Here is a 22679-nt window from a genome sequence, read left to right as displayed (position 1 = left end):
GCTCATCAATGAAGAAAAATACCCCATAACTTTGTTTTCTGCCACTTAGTTTTACTTACCTTAGGACGGAGACACTGCTCTTGATCTGTATGAAAGGAGAAACCTCCTCACTCTGCAGGCCACTGTACAGCTCGATCTCATGGATGCCGTCGGCGTGCAGCATGGTCACTGCGGGAGTGTCAGGTCGGCAACCGTGTAACTCCACCGAGTAGTTGAGGTTCATGTGGCCTAGGTTAGCCCAGTACTTGGCTACCACCACCTCCAGCACCACTCCTCCCTAGACACAGTGTCAGGCACATACAGTGAGCTTGTAATTTATTTATAACACTTCTCTATATAACGTCTCATTTTTCCAGTTAACTCCATGTTGAAACATTTGTAACACAAATGAATGAATTAATCAAAAACTAAGCACCAATTTTCTTGTCAACAAATTTCTACTTGTTAAGAACACAAAATTTGCTCTTAGAATATAAAACAATAAAAATGTACTAAACTCTGTCTATGAACGTTCACAAAAATACTCAGTAAATCATAAAAAATTACCCCCCAAAATCACACAAAGAATTCACACCTAATTACGGAAGAATAAACAATTAGTTGTATTTGTCAGCTATACTTGACTAACAAGTATCTGAAATAAATGAACATCTCTTCAGGAAGTAAAAAAGTCTCACATTTATTGAGTAAAATATATTTCTTCATAATGTTTATTATTAAACTAAAGTAAATTTTACAGTAACCTATAAAAAAGTAAACAAAAAATACAAAATTTTAAATTAATTTTAATGGCCTTTTTAAATTCCCGAAAAGTTTTAGTTTTATAGATACATGGTATTAGAGATAAGTCAACAAATACACATTTAATCAAACTAGCTCTCCTCCAAATATGTAAAAAAAAAGAAAATTGATATGTAATTTTGATTTGATAAATACCTTGTATCTTATTTTCAAGGAACGGATACATGATAAATTTATTTGTTTTAATATGTGATATTGCCAGCATTAAATGATAACAAGGAGGATAGATACCAATACTCCATTCATCATCTGACTACACTAAAAATAGTGTTTTTATTCTCAAATATTCGAAGAAGGTCGTTCCTTTAAAGCTTGAAATGGAGAAGAAGCTGTCAAAGTGGTTAGGAAATCTATTTACAGCTGTAATTTGGATGGAAATGGTGGTACCAAATAATGTGCGAATAACCATTCTTGTCTATTTCTATTTGTCTGTATACAGTAGAGTCCCGCCGATCCGAACCCCGCCAATCCGAAAATCCGCCTAATCCGAACACGGGCTAGGAGAAAATATAAAATTGCTAAAAAGGCAGGAAAATAAATTAAAACCAGTTATTATAGTAAAACGTAAGTTTTATTTCTCAAAGCATTTACTTACTGACATATAGAAACTGAAATTACATTTGAAACGTTAGATGATACATACATTGTACGGAATTTATACTGTTAATAAATGAAACATAGTACTGTACTGTACTGTATTTATAATGTACAAACCCCTACGCAAGGCTTAGCAAATAATTTGTACTTTAACTTAGACACAATAAGGGATAAAAACGTAAAACAAAACACTGCAAAACCCAACACTTTCTTAAGACCTAAAGTCAGTGATCTTCTTTTGACGCAACACACTAAAACGACTGGACGATGCAATGTTTCGCCAACGCCGAATGAACATTACGTCATTGGGAGTAGCAGCGGCATGTTGCTCGACGTAGCGTAGAGCGAGGTCAAAGGCACTTGCAGCTGCGCTGTGTGGAACAATATCGGTAGTTTGGGCGTCTCCCTCATCCTCACTGCTACATGAGTCATCAGCTGGGACTCCTTGCACCTGTGCCACGATGTCTTCGTCTGTGTACTCCTCGAAGCCTTTGTCATCTACAGCCGTCCACTCATCAACACACTCCTTCTCTACATTTTCGCATCCCGGTATTTTTTTTACAAGAGGAAGAAGTTCGCATTCATTTACCGGTGGAACAACCTCTTCAACAAACTGCAGATCAGGCCAAAGATTTTTCCAAGATTTCTGCAGAGCTCCTACGCTTGTGTTCTCCCAAGCCTCTGCCACCCAGAAAATTACATCTTTGATCGTGATTTTCTTAAGCTTTTGGAGAATTGTGAGGTCTTTATTTTCCTCAAGCAGGCTTCGGAGCAGCTTTTTCCGATAATTTTGCTTCAACTCTTGTAGAACTCCTTGGTCCATTGGTTGTATGATCGAAGTAACGTTCGGTGGTAGAAAAATGGCTTTTATATCACCAATAACCAGCTCTAAGTCATCCGGATGGGACGGAGCGTTATCTATGAGTAACAACGCTCTATCAGGCAGTCCATTTTCTTCATTGTAGGCTCTCACGTTGGGCACAAATTGTTTCTCAAACCATTCTTGAAACAAAGCACGATCCATCCAAGCTTTCTTTTGGTTTTTATAGTAAACCGGCAGAGCGTTCATATTCATGTTTTTAAAACATCGAGGTTTTTTTAATTTACCGATAACCATCAAAGGTATCTTATTGGTGGCGGAAGCGTTGCTGCATGCTAATACGGTTAGTCATTGCTTATCCATTTTAAATCCTGGAGCGGACTTTTCTTCTCTTGAAGCTAGGCTCTTTGTTGGCAACGCTTTGAAATTTAGCCCCGTTTCATCAGCGTTGTACACTTGCTGGGGTGAGTAGGAGGATGTAATTTCTTTGAACTCCTGAAGATACTCTGCGGCTGCGTTGCTGTCTGCAGACATCTTTTCGCCAGTTACAGTCAGTTGCCTGATACCGTGCCTTTTTTTCCACCGATCTAAAAAACCGCAACTAGCCGAAAATGACGGATCGCCTCCCATAAGGATGTTTAGTAGAAGCGCCTTTTCTTTAATAAGAGGGCCGGTAATGGGAATGCCTTTTTGTCTCTCTTGAGAAAACCACAAGTAAAGTGCTTCATCGAGTTTGTCATACGATGACACAGTAGTAGTTTGACGTTTTTCTAGAGTTTTTTCACTTGTAACAGAGCAAAATTGTTCGATTTTTGCCCGCTTCTTTTTCCAGTCACTGATCGTCGCTTTACCGACACCAAATTCAATTGAAAGTTGAGTAGCACTTTCACCATTGTCTAGTCTTTTGAGAACTTCGAGTTTTTCTTTTAACGTACACGAGTTGTGTTTACGTTTACTAGCCATAATGATATCGGATATACGCACAGAGCAGAGCAAAGAACAAACAAAACTGCAAACCACAAACTACAGAATACACAGTAAGAGCACGTGCTGCGCGTATGGAAGATTGCACTAAACTGTCGTCTCGCCACTCGTCACCGGGGTGGGTGGTGGAGGGGATAGGGATGAGGTAGTGGCAGTCCAATAGTTTTGCGCGCCACACTGTTTCAAGGTCACCGACCAACTCGCCCCGCCCACCACCACCACAGACAGGTGGCTTCTACTAGATTCATTACGCACAAACAATGGCACTCAGTTTCGACCACGCGATGTTACCGTACAAAGACAGGAAGCTGTAATATTATTATTACGTTTAATACGTACTTACTATTGTTTATTGCATTTGATTGTTGTATGCATTTAATTGTTTTAAAACCACGTAAATTGCACTTGAAAGTTGATAAATGGTACTATTTAACAAAAATCCGCCTAGTCCGAATTTCCCGTCAATCCGAACAAGGTTCGGTCCCAATTAGTTCGGATTGGCGGGACTCTACTGTATTATATGGGATATATTATATTTAAATTTATAATATTATATCTAAGGAGATAAAACAAGAAGATAGTTTCAACAAATTTCTTTATTCCTTCCCAAAACACTTACTATAGCTTGCTTAAATAAAGTTCAAGAATTCAGATAACTTTTTTTTCTATAATAATTCCAGTATCACACTTATCAGAAGTACACATGTATAAGAGTTAATTATTGCTACTGAAATTTTACACTTTTTATAACTTACTGTATTATTATACTTAAATTTAGTACGTTTTAATCTTCATGATGTTCCAAATATTACAGTAGCAAAGCACCAAACTTATGTGATTTAAAGTGACAAGTAAATTATTTGATTTGAACATAACAGAAAGGCAACAGTAGTATAGAAAGAGGTCAGGACAGAACAAACAAGAATGGTCATTCACACATTATTTGGTGCCTAATTACACCAAATTACAGTTGTAAATAGATTTCCTGACCACTTTGATTGCCTCTTCTTCACTTTCTCAAGTTTTAAAGGAACAACCTTCTTCGAATATTTTAGAGTAAAACACTATCAATATTCTCATTGTCTATAAATTTAGTAGTTTACAATCTAACCTACCTTGACTTGGAAACAGACAACTGTCTCGGACTGGGCTGAGACATTGACCATCTTGTGGAACTCTATTGCCTTGCACGAGTGTTTGGGTCTCAGCTGGATGCAGTGAACGACGAAGCGGCCAAAGTTCTCCCGCTCCAGGCCCCGCAGTTTGATGACAGCCCATGAGACGGGGTCAGGCACCAGGATAAAGTGTCTCCGGATGGTGTTCGGATCAAAGTACACTGCGTTGCACACCAGCTCTGGCTTCAGATTATCTAACACGTGCGGCTGGACCACTGTCACCTCCACTTTGAACACTGGGCCTTTTTCTGGTTTGTTCACATCGTATGCTCTTACACTGTTACATGACAATACACTTGTAATCTTTTACACAATTTCTTTCAGATAAACTCAATATCAAGGAAGAGTAAATTCAAATTAAGGCTGGACTCTAAAGAGAAAATTTGGAAGAACGGATATCTAAACAAAGAGCAAATGCAGAAGAACAACTTATACAAGAAAAGAAGAAACTTGAAAATATATTAGAAGAAAATAAATTAAAAGAAATGAAATGCCAAAATCTTGAACACCTTTATTCAGAATTAATGCTAGATCATAGGAATCTAATTGAAGTAACCAAACTACTTGAAGAGGACTTAAAAAACCCTCTCTAATACCCATAAAGAAAATCATCTGGACGAATCAGGGAAAACATTCTGTGAAGTAATCAGAAAAGGTAAACATATTAATACAAAGTCTTTGAATGAGTGGCCAACCCTCCCAAATACTTCTATCACACTTTCAAACAAGTATGACATTTTATCAGGGCTGATAACAGATGAACCTTTGCAAAACCAGACTGAAATCAACACACTAAACAGTGACTACAAGAATGAAAGTAAATTAAAGCAGAAAAGGCCTATTATTAAATCTAAAACATACACAAAACAAGAAACAATTAAAAACAGTTTTATACCCAAAAAAATCCAAATTTTTGCTGACAGTCATGGTAAAAATCTGTATGACGCAGTGCAACCACTAGTACCAGATTCTGAGGTTTTTGTCAATGCCTGTCCTGGAGCCCCAATAACCCACATACTGCAGAACACTAACGCAATGTGTACAGACCTCACAGACCAGGACGTGGTTGTAATAATCGGAGGGGCTAATGATATGAGCCGTGTTACCTACAGAAACCGTCGAGCTGCACAAGTAATTCCAGGTCAAATACATCGGTTTTGTCAGCAAAATAACCATACCAACTTTATTTTTGTACCATTGTTTCAAAGACACGACCTGGAGAAAAAACATTTCATTAACAAAGAAATTGCAATTTTAAACGGTAAACTGGAGGAAATGGAGAGCTTCAATGTTATTGATGGGACTGAACTGAGAGGACAGCATTTTACTCGCCATGGAATGCATCTGAACAAGATGGGAAAAAAATTGCTTGGCAGGAAGATAGTTTCAGGCTATTGGTAGAACTTCAGCGACATCAAAGTCTGATCCTGACCTCTGCGGAGAAATACCTACTCAAGAGCAAACCACCAGCCCATCTGTGATAGAGGTCAGCCCAAGGATAAGCTTGGAGTCAACTCTGGAGGAGCAGTCCATCTCAGCAGTATTTCAACAGACATCACCAGTGAAGCTGACTACTGACCCTACCGTGACTGAGTCCCTACAGACACCACCACCTGGACACTCCACCAGCCCTCACCTGTCGGGAGACAATGGGACTTGTCTACAGTCTCCAACTCTAGTGAAGCATAGCTCTTTTTCTATTTCTTCACCTTTTCAGGGTTTTGAAACGCCCAAAACAGACAAAAGAGTGGTGTCTCAACAATTAGTGGATGAATGTAAAAGAAATATTACAGTAGAACCCCAAGGTAGAAACAGTTATTTTTTAAGAAAAAAAGTACAAAATGTAAAAAAACCTTAGTTGAAAATAATGGAAAAACCCCTTGTCTGTTTCAAAATTTAACAACCTTTAACAATGAATCTAGTTCACTCATTGAATCAAACTTGCACATCGGTCTTAACATTTTACAAATTAATATCCAATGTCTCCGTAATAAATTATTAGAATTAGAACACTTGTCTAAACTTAAGCATATAGATATTATAAGCATTTGTGAGCACTGGTTACTAGAAGAGCAGATATCTTTATTTACACCTCAGGGCTACAAAGCTGCAAGTATGGTGTGTCGCAAAGCCTCAAAAAATGGGGGTGCTGGTATTTTTATAAGAGATTCGCTTGAATATAGTGAACTAGACCTAAGCAAATTTAATCTAGAGCAAAATTTAGAAATTTCAGGAATAAAATTGGCCAATTTAGAAGTAGCAATAGTTTCTCTGTATAGATCACCTTGTGGTAATATGGACTTATTTTTTGATAACTTTGAACAAGCTATTAAAAAGGTTTTGCAACATACCTCTAAGTTAGTCATTGGAGGTGACTTCAACATACCATTCCATAAAACCACTGACACAGTGACAACCACCTTTGTAAACATCTTACGCTCTCTTAACTTGGTAGCTATAAATAAGGCTCCTACAAGAAATGATTCGTGTCTCGATAACATCCTCGTAAATTTTTCAAGGGATTGTTATGAATTAAAAGTTTTGAATGACTGCATTTCCGATCATAATCCTCTTCTATTAAATCTAAAACTTGATAGATCATGTAGACCAAATGAGACAGTCACATCCTCAAAAAAATGTATGCGTAAGCAAAATGAGACACAAATTAAATTGTTTGCAGAAAGTTTGGAGAGTGAAAGGTGGGAAATAATTGATACCTATAAAAGAAAAGAGATTGACATTGAAACTTTATTTAACAGTTTTCTAAAAACATATAACAATATTTGGTATCTATCATCTCCATTAGTTAAAATTGGTGTTTAAAAGCAAGCAGACAAAGAAACTTTTGTGGTACAATGAAGATTTAAAAAGAGGTAGAGAAATAATGCTAGGTTATTTTGATGTTTTTAAGAATCTTAGAAAAACTGGGTCTCAGCATATGGAAGCCGCATATAACCTTTATAAATTCTTCAAAAAAGAGTATAGAAAAAAGCTCAACCTAGCAAAAAGGGCTTGTTTTGAAAATCATATAGAGGGAGCTAGTAATAAATGTAAGGCTGCCTGGGAGGTAATTTCCTCAGAAACACAAAACAACACAGGTGTGACACCAACAACACTTGATCCACACCTAACTAACCAGTATTTCATACAGTCGGTGGCAGACATTCAAACTAACATTGATAACACTGACATATTGGCAACCAACCTACTGGCTGACACTTTAACTAACTGTGTACCTCAATTTACTTGGTCATTAATCACCCCAACTGATGTAACTAAGGTAGCTGCTAAATTGTCAAACTCTAAAACTTCCGACTTTTATGGTATATCTAATTATATTGTCAAGAACACAATAAAACACATCAGTTCACCATTAGCTTTCATCTTCAATCAATGCTTATTACATGGATATTTTCCTGATCTTCTAAAAATTTCCAAGGTATTGCCAGTCTACAAAAAAGGGGACAGATCTCTGCCCCAAAGCTATCACCCAATTTCTATAGTCCCCATCTTATCAAAAGTTTTTGAATCTATAATGTATCATCAACTTAATCAACATTTTGAGTCCAATAATATAAATCAGTAATAACCAACATGGCTTTCGTACCAATAAATCTACAACTTCTGCTGCCGTTACAGAAATAGTCGTTAAAGCACTTCATGCTTTTGAACAAAAGGAGTCAGTTGCTTTGACACTCATTGATTTAAGTAAGGCGTTCGATTGCGTGAATCATGGCATCCTCCTCGACAAACTTAAGATCTATGGTATATCAGAAAATTCCATTAATATATTGCAGTCATATCTATCGAATAGAGTACAATATGTTTCTGTTCAAGCTCAGCAGTCTACCACTCTTTCTGTGGCCACAGGTGTACCACAGGGTTCAGTTTTAGGACCATTCTTATTCATCATTTTTATAAATGATCTGCCCTCTAATGTGTTGTCTAACGTTGTTATTTATGCTGATGACACCACTCTTTTTTCATCTAATAAGCAGTTGAATACTCTGAAAGAAAACATGGATGCATCTCACAGCTTGGCTTTAAATTGGTTCACTTCTAATAGACTGATATGTAATCAGGAGAAAACGCAAAATCTGCTTCTCAGCTTATCTGAAAATTATGAAGATCAATCTGTAAAATTGTTGGGTTTTCATCTTGACAGCAAGCTTAATTGGAAATCACACATTGACCATGTATGTAGAAAAATATCTAGAGTCTTGTATCTAATGTGGAAACTGAGGGATTTTGTTAGCTGTGAATATTTGAGAGTGGCATATTTTGCCTTTTTTCAATCACACATTTCCTATGGCATTGTTTTGTGGGGTCACTCCAATGCTGTGAATGATATTCTTCTCATTCAAAAAAAGTAGTTAGAACCATCAGTAGAAGCAGCTCTCTAGAACATTGCAAACCACTTTTTATCAATCTCAAATTCATGACAGTTATTAACCTTTACATTTTTCATATACTAGTCTATACAAAATTACAAATTACAGATTTCAATACCAGACAAGATTTTCATCAACACAATACCAGGGTAAAAACAAATTAGATCTCCCTCAGCACAGGCTAGTCAAAACCGGCAACTCTTTTAAATTCAATTGCATAACTTTTTATAATAAGCTGCCTGCATCTGCTACAATGACTCCTTTCAATATTTTTAAACTAAAGATAAGTAACTGGCTCATATGCAATCCATTCTACTCTTTAAAAGAATTTTTAGATTCTGACATAAATATCATTTTTTGATTAGTTTGATTTGTAGATTTCTGATTTTTTCTATACTGTATTAGCTATAACGTAATTAACAAACCATGTGCACACTCTTCATAGATTATATTAAACCTGTTACTTGGTCATAAAATTAGTATAATTATAGTACAATATTGTAATAACTAATTTTGTTGTTGTAAATATCAGTGCTGTATATTTTGACGATGCCTATTTCATATTGTTGTGACCAATGAACTTCTTGATTCTTGATTCAAAGTTGTTATCTATATCCTGCATTCTAAGCATATTTAAACTACATTTTTATAATCGAATTCATAATTTTCTATATATCTATAAATATTTCTATAAATATATTTCTATATGTACAGGTTCTTTATTCTTACTACTATTCCCTCACGCAATCCTCTCTTTCTCATACTCTCCCATATCCTTTCTCTCAGTACCTTATCAAAGAAGGCATATGATTTCTACTAGTTGAAATAGAAAATAGCCTGGTAGAAAATAATCTCTTAGAAACTACTAATAACGATGAAAAACTAGAAATAGCTGCTAAGATAGGTTCAACTCTCTTAGAAAAAAATAAGCACCTAGAAGAAGAAAATCTTAGACTAGCAGCTACAATATTAAGTATGGAGGAGAAAATAGAGAAATTTGAGAATAGTGAACTAAAACATCTAAGCAGGATTGAAACCCTTACTGAAGAGCTGATACACTGCCAATCCCAACTGCGTAAAGAAAAAGAATTTCAAATTGAAATGCAAAATATTTTTGAAGAACAAGATAAAAAGTCACAACATACTATAGACACTTGAACAAAATAAAAAATCTGGAATTGACTGTTGATAAACTTCAGAGGAATAAAATGGAAAATTTAAATAAACTAGAAACAATTAAAAATCCTGCCACTCAAACCTCTGAAGAAAGCACACTTCCAGCTACACCAAAACCCCTATCAACTCATACGGAGCTCGTGCTACTAAAAAGTAGGCAAGACAAATTGGAACAGTTGGTCAAAACACTGTCAGAAAACATTCAACATAAAAGTTGCAAGGAGCTTGAAAGTATAATACCTGCTAGTCCTACTACACCATTCACAACTAAATGCAGTAATAAGGCCAACCCTTCTTCTTATACTAGTCTACAAGAAAATGAGCTCACCATTAAGACTAAAAGAAGAAATAAAAAACGAAATGCATTTAGTGTATCTCTCCAAGTGGTAAAGAGTCAAGAAGCAAATCTAAAGCTACAGGCGCTAAACATAAATAGGAAGTTTGATGACACATTAGAATCATCTGATGAAGACAAACCTACTAAACTAGTCACTGCTCCTCTTATTCATCAATATGAAGATGGATCTTTACCGACTCTGAATAATTCCAAAACCACTAAAACCCATTTAGATAGAGTGAAAATTAAAAATTCCATTGACAAACAAAATGGAAACGCAGACACAGCCCGGCAAATTTTAAAGCAACCTCCAGTTACAGCGAAGTTACTCAGTATAAATGAGACACTTGAGGACTTTTTAAACAAACACATTGACACTATCAAAGCCAGTAAACTAGATTACTCAAGGCAGCTTAAGAAAAATATCAAAAACACTACATATGCTAACTCTGACAGGACAACCGGTAATGAAAAAAATCCCAAACCAACACAACCCAGAATCTACAGAAAGGGTCTGAGTGCCCAAGAAAATCATCGGGAATCTTTTTTAGCTCATACCAAGATGATCAATACAAAATACAAAACCAGGCACTTTTTCAACGCAACTCGGTCAAGGATAAAATAAAACCAAGGAAAGTTAACCAGTTAAAGATTTTTCACCAAAATATGGATCGTCTGTCAAACAAGATTGATCTGGTTGTCAACCACCTTCAAGACATAAATCCTGATGTAGTCATTTTAAGTGAACATGGCCTTAACCAAACAAATCTAGAAAATACAATTATTAAAGGTTACAGACTTGTTGCTGACTTCTCTAGAAAAGAACACTTAAAGGGGGGTGTTGCTATTTATTGTAATGAAAACCTAAATGCTGAAATAGCTAATCTAAACGCATCCCGGCATGGAATAGAACTTGTGTGTGAGTTAGCGGCAATCAAACTCATCCTGAAGAAAGAAGAGTTTTACATCCTAGGAGTCTATAGACCTGACCGCAACTTTCAAGTTGCTTTAGAAGCTATTTCTAACTTCCTGGAAACCATACCGACATGGAATGACCCTGTTGTCATAATGGGAGATATTAATGTGGACTGTCTCAAACCCAGCACCAGGAAAAATGAAAAACGGGATCAAGAACTCCAGGAACTCCTCCTTAGCTACAACCTTTCACGCTTTAACCTACCACCAACTAGGATAACTCCCAATAGCAGGACTTCAATTGACCTTGTTGCTACTAACTTTGGTCCAAATGAACTTTCAGTAGCAATAGTAAACAATCACATCTCAGACCATACTGGACAGATATGCACTTTCTCTACATCTTCCAATATTGCTACTCCTGCAACAACTGAACGAAGACATATTTGCGACCAATCTCTGGGGATTCTGAGACTCCAGCTTGGAAAGGAGTCCTGGAATGAGGTTTACGACATTGCCAGTGCTGAGGAGGCATATTGTGTGTTCTCTTCTATAATATCCTACCATCTGGATGTAGTGTGTCCTAAAAGGAAAATGCGCAATAAAATAAAAAATGCAACATCAGGCCTAATGATCAAGAAACCATTCAAAAGAAAGAAATCTTTAAACAGGCCTTTAATGCACATCAACTGACAGGAAAATTTCGGAGAGCAAAGCTTATGCTGCTCTAAAGAAAAAAGAATATGACCTCCACATTAAAGCCTTACGAAAGCAGCAAAACTCAAACTTCATACAAGAGTCAGACAATAAAAGTAAGGCAGCTTGGAGTCTGATAAATGGTGAAAGAAGGCCTAAACAACATCTCAAAGGACAACACAAACTATGCATCAATGGCACAGACACAACTGATCCTTCTAAAATTGCTGAACAACTCAACACATACTTTGTAAACGCTGCTGATCCATCCTTTTCTAACACAGCTCTGGGAACTTCAAGAACGCCTGAAACCCCTCACGACTTCGATCAAAACTTGGTGCTCTGGCCTACCAACCAAGAAGAAGTACTTAACTCCATAAAGTCCTTAAAAACAAAATCGTCAGCCAGCTTTGATGAAATATCCTCAAAGATAATAAAAGCATGTAGGAATGAGCTAGCCCATCCTTTAGCCAACATAATCAACAAATCCTTTGCTCAAGGAATTTTCCCAAGCATGCTGAAAAAGCGCTAAAGTCTACCCAAAGTTCAAAGGAGGGGAAACGAACAAACAAGAAAATTATAGGCCTATATCAGTTCTACCTACCTTCTCTAAACTTGTTGAAAAAATAGCGCTTGCAAGATTGATGCATTACTTGATTACCAACAATCTATTGCCAGAAGAACAGCATGGATTTATAGCAGGACGCTCCACATTAACTGCTATCACAAGCATCACTGAATCCCTCATAAAAACCTTAGAACGAGGAGATACAGCTTCTGCCATCTTTTTGGATTACAGTAAGGCTTTTGACAGCTTAAACCATGATATATTGTTACATAAGATGGAAAATATTGGCATTAGAGCAAATGCATTAAAATGGTTTAAGAGCTATCTATTCAACCGGACCCAAGCCGTGGAAATAACAACTACCACAAACTGCAGAATTCTAAACATCACATCTAACAAGAAGGCCATGTCAAGAGGAGTCCCACAAGGATCTATCCTAGGACCGATACTCTTCATTATATATGTTAGTGATCTGCCTAGCTACCTTCGTGGTTACTGCGGGTCACTTATGTATGCAGATGATACAGTACTCCTCCTCCTCCAGAACCAAACACCTGAAACCCTGGAGATAGAATCTTACATCGCAATCAGCATGGCCCAAGAGTACTGCTATGCTAATGATCTGGTCCTCAATGAGAGTAAGAGTCAGCAGATCTTCCTTGGAAGAAAAAGAAATGAGGTAGCTGAAATACCAGAGCTAAACAGAGTGCAACAGGCTAAATACCTTGGAGTGATCATAGATGATAAACTGTCATGGAACTCTCATGTCGACCAACTTTGCATAAAATTAAGCTCTTCAATATATGTCTTGAGAAGACTTAAGCAGGTGACCCATGCCAACACGGCTAAAACAGCATACTATGCTCTGTTTGAGAGCCATCTGCGATATGGTCTGGCTGTTTGGGGAAGCTCCTCCAAAGGAAATCTTAAAAGAGTTTTGGTACTCCAGAAGAAGGCTATACGTATTCTCTGCAATCTTGGACCACAGGATTCCTGCAGGAAACTCATTTAGAAATCTTAACATCCTTACGGTAGTCGGACTCTTTATCATGGAGGCAGTTACCTATGCAAGTAATCAAAAGCTGGCAAGAGGAGCTGACACCCACAACTTTGCAACAAGAAGAGCCAACAATTATGCTTTGCCTGTCCATCGGCTAAACATCTATGAGAAACAACCATCCTACATAGGTGCAAAATACTGGAACATTCTCCCAGATGAAGTCAAGGCACACACTAATCATCAACTAAGGAAGAGCGTCTACAAGTGGCTGCTGAAACGCCCCTTCTACAGTCTGGAGGAGTTTGAATCTGGCAGCAATGAACTTGATTAGTTTAAATTGACCTAATTTGTTGAATTCTTTAATTATTGTTCTTTTTAATGTAGAATTTCACTTAATGACAAACAAAAGTGATTAGGTTAAGATTGACTCATTACTGTTCTCAATGAATATGTAATAAAGATTTATGACTATGACTATGACTATGACTATGATAAGGTACTGAGAGAAAGAATATGGGAGAGTATGAGAAAGAGAGGATTGCGTGAGGGAATAGTAGAAAGAATAAAGAACCTGTACGGCATATGTAAAAACAGAGTAAGAATTGAAGAAAAATATACGGAAACTTTTAAAACAGAGAGAGGAGTAAGGCAGGGAAGCATATTGTCACCTTTCCTTTTCAATATTATAATGGATGAAATTATTCTAGAAGTACAAGGAAACAGAGGAGCAGAAGAACTTAGACGATAGCATATGCGGATGACATAATGATATGGGAAAATAGGGAAGAAGAGTTAGAACGAGAGTTGAACAAATGGGCAAAAGTAGCGAAGAAATATGGTTTTAGAGATGAACATACAAAAATGTAAAGTAATGAAGTAGAGAGAAAGGAAGGAAAATAACAAAGACATGTTAGTTGAAGGAAAAAGACTTGAAAAGGTGAAGAATTTCTGTTATTTAGGAAGTATCATAACAGATAGGGGCACAATAAGAGAAGAGATAGGAAACAGAATATGGAAGAGTGGAAAGTTTTTCAATATGGTGAAGAAGATTGTGTGGAGTTGGAACATTGGGAAAGAATCAAAAGTATTGATGTATAAATCTTATTTCCAACCAATTTTATTATATGGAGCAGAGACGTGGACGTGGACTAAAAATGATTTAAGCAGATTGCAAGCTGCAGAAATGAGATTTTTAAGAGGGATAGAGAAGACTACAAGAAGAGATAGAATAAGGAACGAAATAACCAGAGAAAGATTGAAGGTAGTTTCACTGCAAGAGACAATGGAAAGAAGAAGAATACAGTGGATGGGGCATGTGAAGAGGATGGGAGATAATAGAATGCCTAGAATAGCACTGGAGAAGGAGGAAAGAGGAAGAAGACCAAGAGGAAGACAGAGAGGAAGATGGGAGGACCAAGTGTGGAAGGACATAGAGAGAAGGGGACTACAGAAAAATGCAGGTGGAGGAAGAGGAGACCTGGAATGACAGACAAAAGTGGAGGAGGCTGTGTACGACGACCCGTGATAACGGAAACGTCAGATGATGATGATGATGATGAAGATCTATAAATATTACAGTATCAAAAATATTTCCTATATACTTATTTATATGATAGGTCTTAAATATATACAAGGTAAAATTACACTACACCTTATGTTGCATAACAGGCTTCACTACGGTTGAATACAAAATTTCAACCCTATAGCACATTTAATTCCTGAGTTGTCCAGTCAGACAAGACAAAACCAAGGAGTTGCTTGGGAACTAATCTGAGCCCAGTATACATTTGTTGTAGATTTTAGGATCAACACCATGTTGAAAATAACTACAATGAACTTTTTAAATTTCTGGAACAGTCACCGAACCCCATTTACTAAATCCACTTGTAGGTGATAAAGTGTTATGTCTACTAGACAAGGTTTGGGCTGTATACCTATTAGTTTAATCGGTAAATAATCTTAAAAGGGTTGCAGTAAAAAAACAAGTAAAAGTAATAAATAGGTTGTGTTGTCTGAGGGTCTTAGTTACAGCGTTTGGACAAGGATTTTCGTGAAATGCACAGCTATGTATGAAATTATGAGTTTTATTTCCATAAACTCTTTGCTAAGAGTTAGGCTCATTGTCAAAATTATATTGGTATCCTGATATCTGAACCTCTGGAGAGCTGTAGAGAGGCATTCAAGTCTCTGAGGATTCTCACTGTCATTTCGCTTTACATTCAAGAAGTAATAATGTACGCTGATGGGGAGAATCTTCCAAGGACCAATGATGTACACCACTACAACACCAGAAATGTACACCTCTACAACCTTCCTGTACATCGTCTGAGGCTTTATGAGCGAAAACCATCATATATGGGAATGAAGCTCCACAATCTCCTACCACCTCACCTGCTGTCCAAAAGAGGAAAGGAACTCAAGATAGCACTACATCAATGGCTTCTAGACCGGCCATTCTACACGCTGGAAGAGTATCTTCAAAAAACCTTTTCCTGATGTTAATGTATTTAATGATACTGTTTATAATCTCAAAGATTGTAAATAAAGATATTATCATACCCTCACTCAAAACTTGCCTTGTCTGTCTGGCAGCAAGTTTAGGCCTAGATCACCACCTAAACAACTAGGTTGAGTTTAAACTAATCTATACCTTTTAAAACTATCTAAATAAAATATGTTATGATGATTCAGAGGACAAATAATTGGTCCTAATGCTACACCTCTAATAAATAAATTTCTTCTAAAAGTAAAGGTTGTTGTTGTGTATATATCACTAATGTCATCAAGTAATTCATCAAAAGAAATACCCGGTTCCATTTCTGTATCTAACTCCAGATCAACTTCACTGGACCTCAGTAAGCATTATGACACTATGACAACAGTCACTTATACAAAAAAACTTCATTGCACACACTGAACTAAACAACATTGGAACATTGAACAAACACAGCTAACAACATTACAGTGTAATATTACTGTAAATATTTTTTCTCTATGCTGATGATTCCAGAGAAGTTTGAAGAGTGGAACCAAAGTAAAGGACATACAGGCAACATATTTCTATCTGTGGTGTAATGGTAGCACATTCACCCGGCAAGTGAGAGGTCCGGGTTTGAGTCCTGGCAAACTTTTTGTGATTCAATGTTTATTGAAACTATAAATATCTCTTAAAGTATCTCTAAAGCCAGGTTTTTTAACAAAAATAGCAGCACCATGCATGTTTTCCCCTAAACCAACACGTCAAAAAAGCCGAGAATAACATGGCCTCTGTTAAAAGTAACTGAAGAAAAAATATAAAGCCAAAATGGTACAAATGCCTCAGTAACCCTAACTACTAAAAAATCTAAATACAATAATTTGCCATTTTACCTTATACATTACAGTAACACGTACCCAGAGGCAGATATTTGATATATAGGATATCAGATATAAAATGATTAATGAAGTTAAGAAACAAAACACAGCACTAAAATTTTAATGATGAATTTAACTCATACCATGTGTTGTGAACTCCTGGAGGTAACCCTCTAGGATCCACTCTGATGGATATTGCTCTGGATATGTTCATCATTTCGAAGTGGGATGGATGTTGTACCCAAGAAGCACTACAAGCTAGCACTAAAGATATTTAGTGGTAAATTTAACTCATACCATATGTTGTGAACTCCTGGAGCTAATCCTCTAGGATCCACTCTGATGGATATTGCTCTGGATATGTTCATCATTTCGAAGTGGGATGGATGTTGTACCCAAGATGCACTACAAGCTAGCACTAGAGACATCTGGAAGTCAATTTTCCTTTCTGGTTCTGGAAAATATGAGTTACACTTGATAATAATGTATATTATAATCATAAAGATAACAGCTTTAGTTTCACTTTGAAGAATATGTAATATAAAAGGTCCATCCGACCGGAAAAATAAAAAAACTATGAATTTACTGCTTGTTTGAATTAAAAGTTAAACTAAACCATATACTTAGGACCCAACACGATACCATGATCACAGTATTCAGGAATAAGACATTTGAGAAATCTGAAATAATGTGGTTTGACAATAATTTTCTCGTACTACCTGAGTCTGATTTCTATTAGAGTATGAGACATACGAAGCAAGCCTAATCCTTTCCCTTTATTATTTATTAATAATAATCTGAAGTAATAATTTGAATACTGGTGTTAACTGAAGAAACTAATCTCCTATACTCACGCAAAGTTTAAACAATATATCTCAGACTTAAGTGCATAAACAACCATAAATTTGCTACAACTCAGGCTTTGATATGTCTTATACAATAGTTGGTGGTATATTTACATTTATAAGATAATATAATATATATGAAATCTTCCCTGGGGGGTTTCCAGAACTGGAAAGTCAGGGGTATGGAAACCCCCCCTATACTAGCAGAAGGTCCGGGGACCCTCCCCTGGGAAATTTTTTAAATACTAGGCCATAAAATCGTTAAATATTGTACTTCTGAACTAATAACAGGAAGGCAAAGATCAGATCAGAGGATATAATGTTGATAGTAAAACCACTCTACCACAAATCACCAGGAGAAGCTTATACAGGGATAATTAAAACCTGTAACACATACAGTTTATATGAAATGTATTTAACTAAACCAAAATTTAATCATAATATTAACAAAATATTGCACAAAATAATTAAATTTAAAACACAAATTAAGACCGAAACTAAATCTTGATACCTACTCTCAGATCAAAAGTATAGGTATCCTAGTTTGAAAGTTGACCGCAAACTAACTAATTAAGCTACAATAACAGCAGTTATGTTAAATAGCTTGTTTATTTCTGTGTTTGTACATATCAAACTGTTTAATAACAATAACTTCCAGTTCTTATATCGATAACAAAAAAACAAAAGAAATACAGTTTTAGGTAAATTTTCTACCAAACTCAAACTTTAAAAATTCATAACTTGTGATCGGATTAAAACTAAATGTTTATAGAAGATAAGATAAATGTGTACTGTAATTGTAGTTGTGCTTTATAAATTTAAGAATAATATGAAAAGGTTGTTATTAAATTACCATCTTAACTTTAACTCTTGACTGTGTGGCCTACATAATTCGGCATTGGTCACAGTGTGTAATTTTGTAAATCACCAATTAAAACATTACATTTTTAACACAGATTGAATTAAGCAAGTTTTGTTAATTCACTATAACCAGTAACTGTTTGTTTTAATGTGCAATTGCCAGAGTGCCCAGAGCCTCGTAGTGACGAATGTCAACAAACTAACACAGTACAGAACTGCTCAGAGCTTGGCAACTTACTATTGTGACAACTGATCACGTCAGGTCTAATATAAAAAAATAATTTTTGTACTGGTTACTCGTCTGTACAGAGAGTGCAAGTTACCATAAACCAAAAGTACCCGATACAGGATACTGTTGTAGATGCGTTTACGATACAGATACTTTACACGCTTACCACCGTTCTTGGTACACATTATTCGAACTCTTAACAGTAACTAGAACTTGTACCTGTACCATTTTAGGAGTACTCTGTAACGTATGATTGTAAATCCGTACAAGTACATTACACGGTTACCATCATTCCTGGTAAAAAGTATTCGGACTCTTAGCCATAACAGTAACTGGAAATTGTAAAGTTCCATAAAGTTGATGAAACTGTGTCGAATGTTTACAAGGGAAAAATATAAAGTAATCTGATAAATGAATTTAGTTTTACCACTGAAGAAATGCTAATAACCTCCTACTATGCCTTTTTTCCACTCCCACTTAGTCTATGGAATTACTTTATGGGGAAATAGTTGCCATTCAAATAGAGTGTTTGTCTGGTAAAGAAAGGCAATAAGAATTATACAAAATTTGAATGAAAGGGAATCTTGCCTGCAAGCTTTTATGGAACTTATAAAACTAGAAAACAGTACATGTTAGAGCTCCCTAGGACCAGGCTTGGAAAAAAAAAGGTAGTCATATCTATATGAAAATAAAACTATTTAATAAATTACCAAAAGAAGGATGGATTGTAAATATAAATAGGTTCAAAAGCGCTGTAAGCAAATGGCTTAAAGGAAAGGCATTTTACTCTGTAAATGAATATTTGGCCTGTGATATTAGTTCCTTAAGTTTTTAATTTTATCTAGTCAAGTTTTAAGTTTTAAACTGTTGTTTTATTGTTTTAGATTTTAAGTTTTAACCACCTGATTTACATATTTTAATTATTTATATTGTTACATTTTTCATTCAGTTTTAATTGTATATGTTCTTTGTGTTTCTTGTTCAATTTCTGTTTTAGATTTTTTAGAATTATTTCTTAAATAATTTCTGACGACTACTCTCCATTTATACCAGTTGGTAGTTTTGTAAGTTCTTATGTTTTATACAACGTTCCTGTTAATTTAAAAATGTCTCTTGTTCCAAAATTATTATTTTTTCAAGTATTACTGCCCAATAGTTTGACAAAGTCTATTGTAACTTGTTATGTTGCTTAATGACTAATAAAGACATCTTGAATCTTGAACTTGACTCAGAAGAAGCGAAATCATCTACAAATAAAATAAAATAAACGGGAGTTGGTAAAAATGGGATATCTAACCAAAAGGTTAAATCCATAAATCCTTTTGCAATAGGAGCAGTTATAATACACCTCATCAATGAATCTCTGAAAAGTGCAGTTTTTCCAGAGAATTGGAAATTAAGAACAGTACACCCCCCTACTAAAGATGACAGCACCACTCACATTCGAGTAATTGTGACCAATATCAATATTACCAGCTATGTCAAAGATCCTTGAGAAAATAGTTGTGAAACAAATAATGAACTTTGTAAATCAAGCTGCATTATTGCCAAAATTAAAATCAGACTTTAGAAAAAAATCACAATACCTGCACTACTCTAACCAACCTGCCAACTGACATGACAAAGTTCCCTTACAACGTTAGATTACTCAAAGGCTTTTGATTCAATGCACCATGGTATGTTATTAGCAAAGCTGCATTGGGATGGAGTCAGTGATGACATGGTCAATTGAATGGGTCTTAATTGAGTGACAGACTGCAGGTCACCAAGACAGGGAGTGACCTGGACAGTCTAGTCTGTTTATAAGGAAGAGAGGTGTTCCTCAAGGTAGCTGTCTGGGACCGATTCTGTACACGGTACATTTTCCTGCCTGTTTGGAGAACTGAATGGGTTATTTATATGCTGATGATTCTCAACTGCATACATACTCTTATGATCCTGACATAATTACAACAGCCACCACTGGTCAATAACATCTTTACTTAGAGGGAGTTGTTAGATGGTCAATGGTGAATGGGCTGAAACTCAGTGATATCTATTGATTTGTATACTGCATCTCCCCCTTTAGTGAGGCAGGCTGAGAGAGCTGTGCAGGATCACCAGAGACCACAGCAACAAGCAACAACTGATGCTATCACTGATTTTACCGGTGTTTCATTATTCTTATCCTGCATATGGTAACAACATTTCAGGCAGGGACATTTATCAAACAAAAAAGCTCCCCAGAATTCTGCCATATCATTCATTTTCAATCTTAGGCTTTTTTTATCATGTGTCCATGTATCAGAAGGCTCTCAACATGCAGCTGATGGATACCACATGCAGGAGGATACTCACAAGCTGCATGATCCACAAGGTTCTATTCCTCAAGGAAACTCAAAAGACAGGATTTTCCCAGAATAGTGATCAGGTACGAATCCAATGTTATATCTGATGGTCTAATCATCCAGTTCAATAAGCCCTGATATAAAAATATTCTTCACTGACTCTATTTATAAAATATATATTGAGTTATAAGGATATTATTACATTTGAATACAAAATGTGATGAAACATTAATAATAAAAAGTAATTTTTGTACAAAGACTAACCTACATTGTCAGCATCAGCGAAGAATGGCTCCACAGAAACTGTGTATTCTTTGGGCACATCCTGAACACCGTTTCTGATGTGGATGCCTTTGTTGTGGCCAGGACCACAGGAGATGTGAAATCTCACGTCTCTGTCAGGAGAGTCGTGATAGTTCACTAGATTTTCAAATGCTTTCTCTACCTGCAACACCGAAACATGTTAAAATATAATGTATGAAAATTTAAGTCTGAGACAGTGTCAGATACCATACACGGCATAAAAGGAAGGTGAACTGGAGCTAAACTCAATGTTCAAATTGAATTAACCCTTCCTACCATAACTAAGTTATGTGTAAAGTTCTACTAATATAACTTGGTCAGTACTATAAGAGAGATGACACCTCAAGTCTCTTACAGAAGTGTTGTGGTAGTTTACTAGATTTTCAAATATTTTGTCGACCTGCAATAAAGATAAAATTCAAAATGTAATGTAAGAAAATTATACAAATATAATTTGGGCATTTTTATGCTAAATAATACATGGTTACAATAAATAGTATTTTAATCTTTATACACATATATGAACTCCATTTTCTTCCAAACATTTTCCTGTTAGATTTAAAAAAAAATACAAGAATAGAAAAATTAATTTGGTCATGACTCACGACTATGTACAAGTAGCAAACAAACTCTTAAATGTCATCGATAAGTGTTCTCCAAAATATCTTCTTGATTAATCGAAACACTTGGTAGTTAATATAGGTAATGATTATATACATAGGGCACATGTCACTGTTTTGAGGAAAGTATTATTTATACTATTATTTCAACATAATAGGTTACTATTTAGTTTTGTACCCTTTTGATGTACACTCATATTTAGAATTCGTTTTTTTTATTCCAATTAAAAGAGAGTTAATACATAACACTTAATAATAATAATAATACATTTCATAACTTATAAAACAGGGTGTAAAATAACATGTTTTATGTCTAAGAGTTAAAAATAATGTTACATTAAATGTATAGTATTTAGATAAATGAACAAATATACATATATTTGTAGACCCTTTAATGTTCATTTTTTCATTCAGTAAAATAGTCAAATCTTTTTAATTTTGATATTAATAATTATTTTCCTATATTCTGATATACAATAAAATCTGCCATATCCCATGCGTGTTGATCACTTACTCCCAACACATACTGGCGGGCAGGGTGGGGATAGGGCTGTGGAGGGGTTGGAGAGGAGGGGTGGGAATTGTTTTCCCTATGATGTTAGAACAATGTTTCTCTGTGAATGTGTCATATCAGTGCTGCTGTCAGCTTTGAAATGAGCGTTATCTCTTAAATTATTTTA

The 22679-nt window shown here is 35.7% G+C and overlaps 1 protein-coding gene across 1 annotated transcript in view; it reads right to left on the bottom strand.

Annotated features, from left to right (window-relative positions):
* LOC124371501 (tripeptidyl-peptidase 2-like) overlaps positions 1 to 22679 on the bottom strand; it is a 70365-nt gene that overhangs the window by 18330 nt on the left and 29356 nt on the right. The window contains 4 exon segments of the mRNA XM_046829851.1: positions 60 to 277; positions 4318 to 4654; positions 17112 to 17268; positions 21341 to 21521. Of these exon segments, the coding sequence (XP_046685807.1) occupies positions 60 to 277; positions 4318 to 4654; positions 17112 to 17268; positions 21341 to 21521 (893 nt within the window).

Source organism: Homalodisca vitripennis, unplaced genomic scaffold (assembly GCF_021130785.1).
Source record: "Homalodisca vitripennis isolate AUS2020 unplaced genomic scaffold, UT_GWSS_2.1 ScUCBcl_1533;HRSCAF=5270, whole genome shotgun sequence".
In the NCBI taxonomy this organism is placed as follows: Eukaryota; Metazoa; Arthropoda; class Insecta; order Hemiptera; family Cicadellidae; genus Homalodisca; species Homalodisca vitripennis.
Note: the sequence above shows the minus strand (reverse complement) of the source record. Positions and strands in the feature narration are given on the sequence as shown.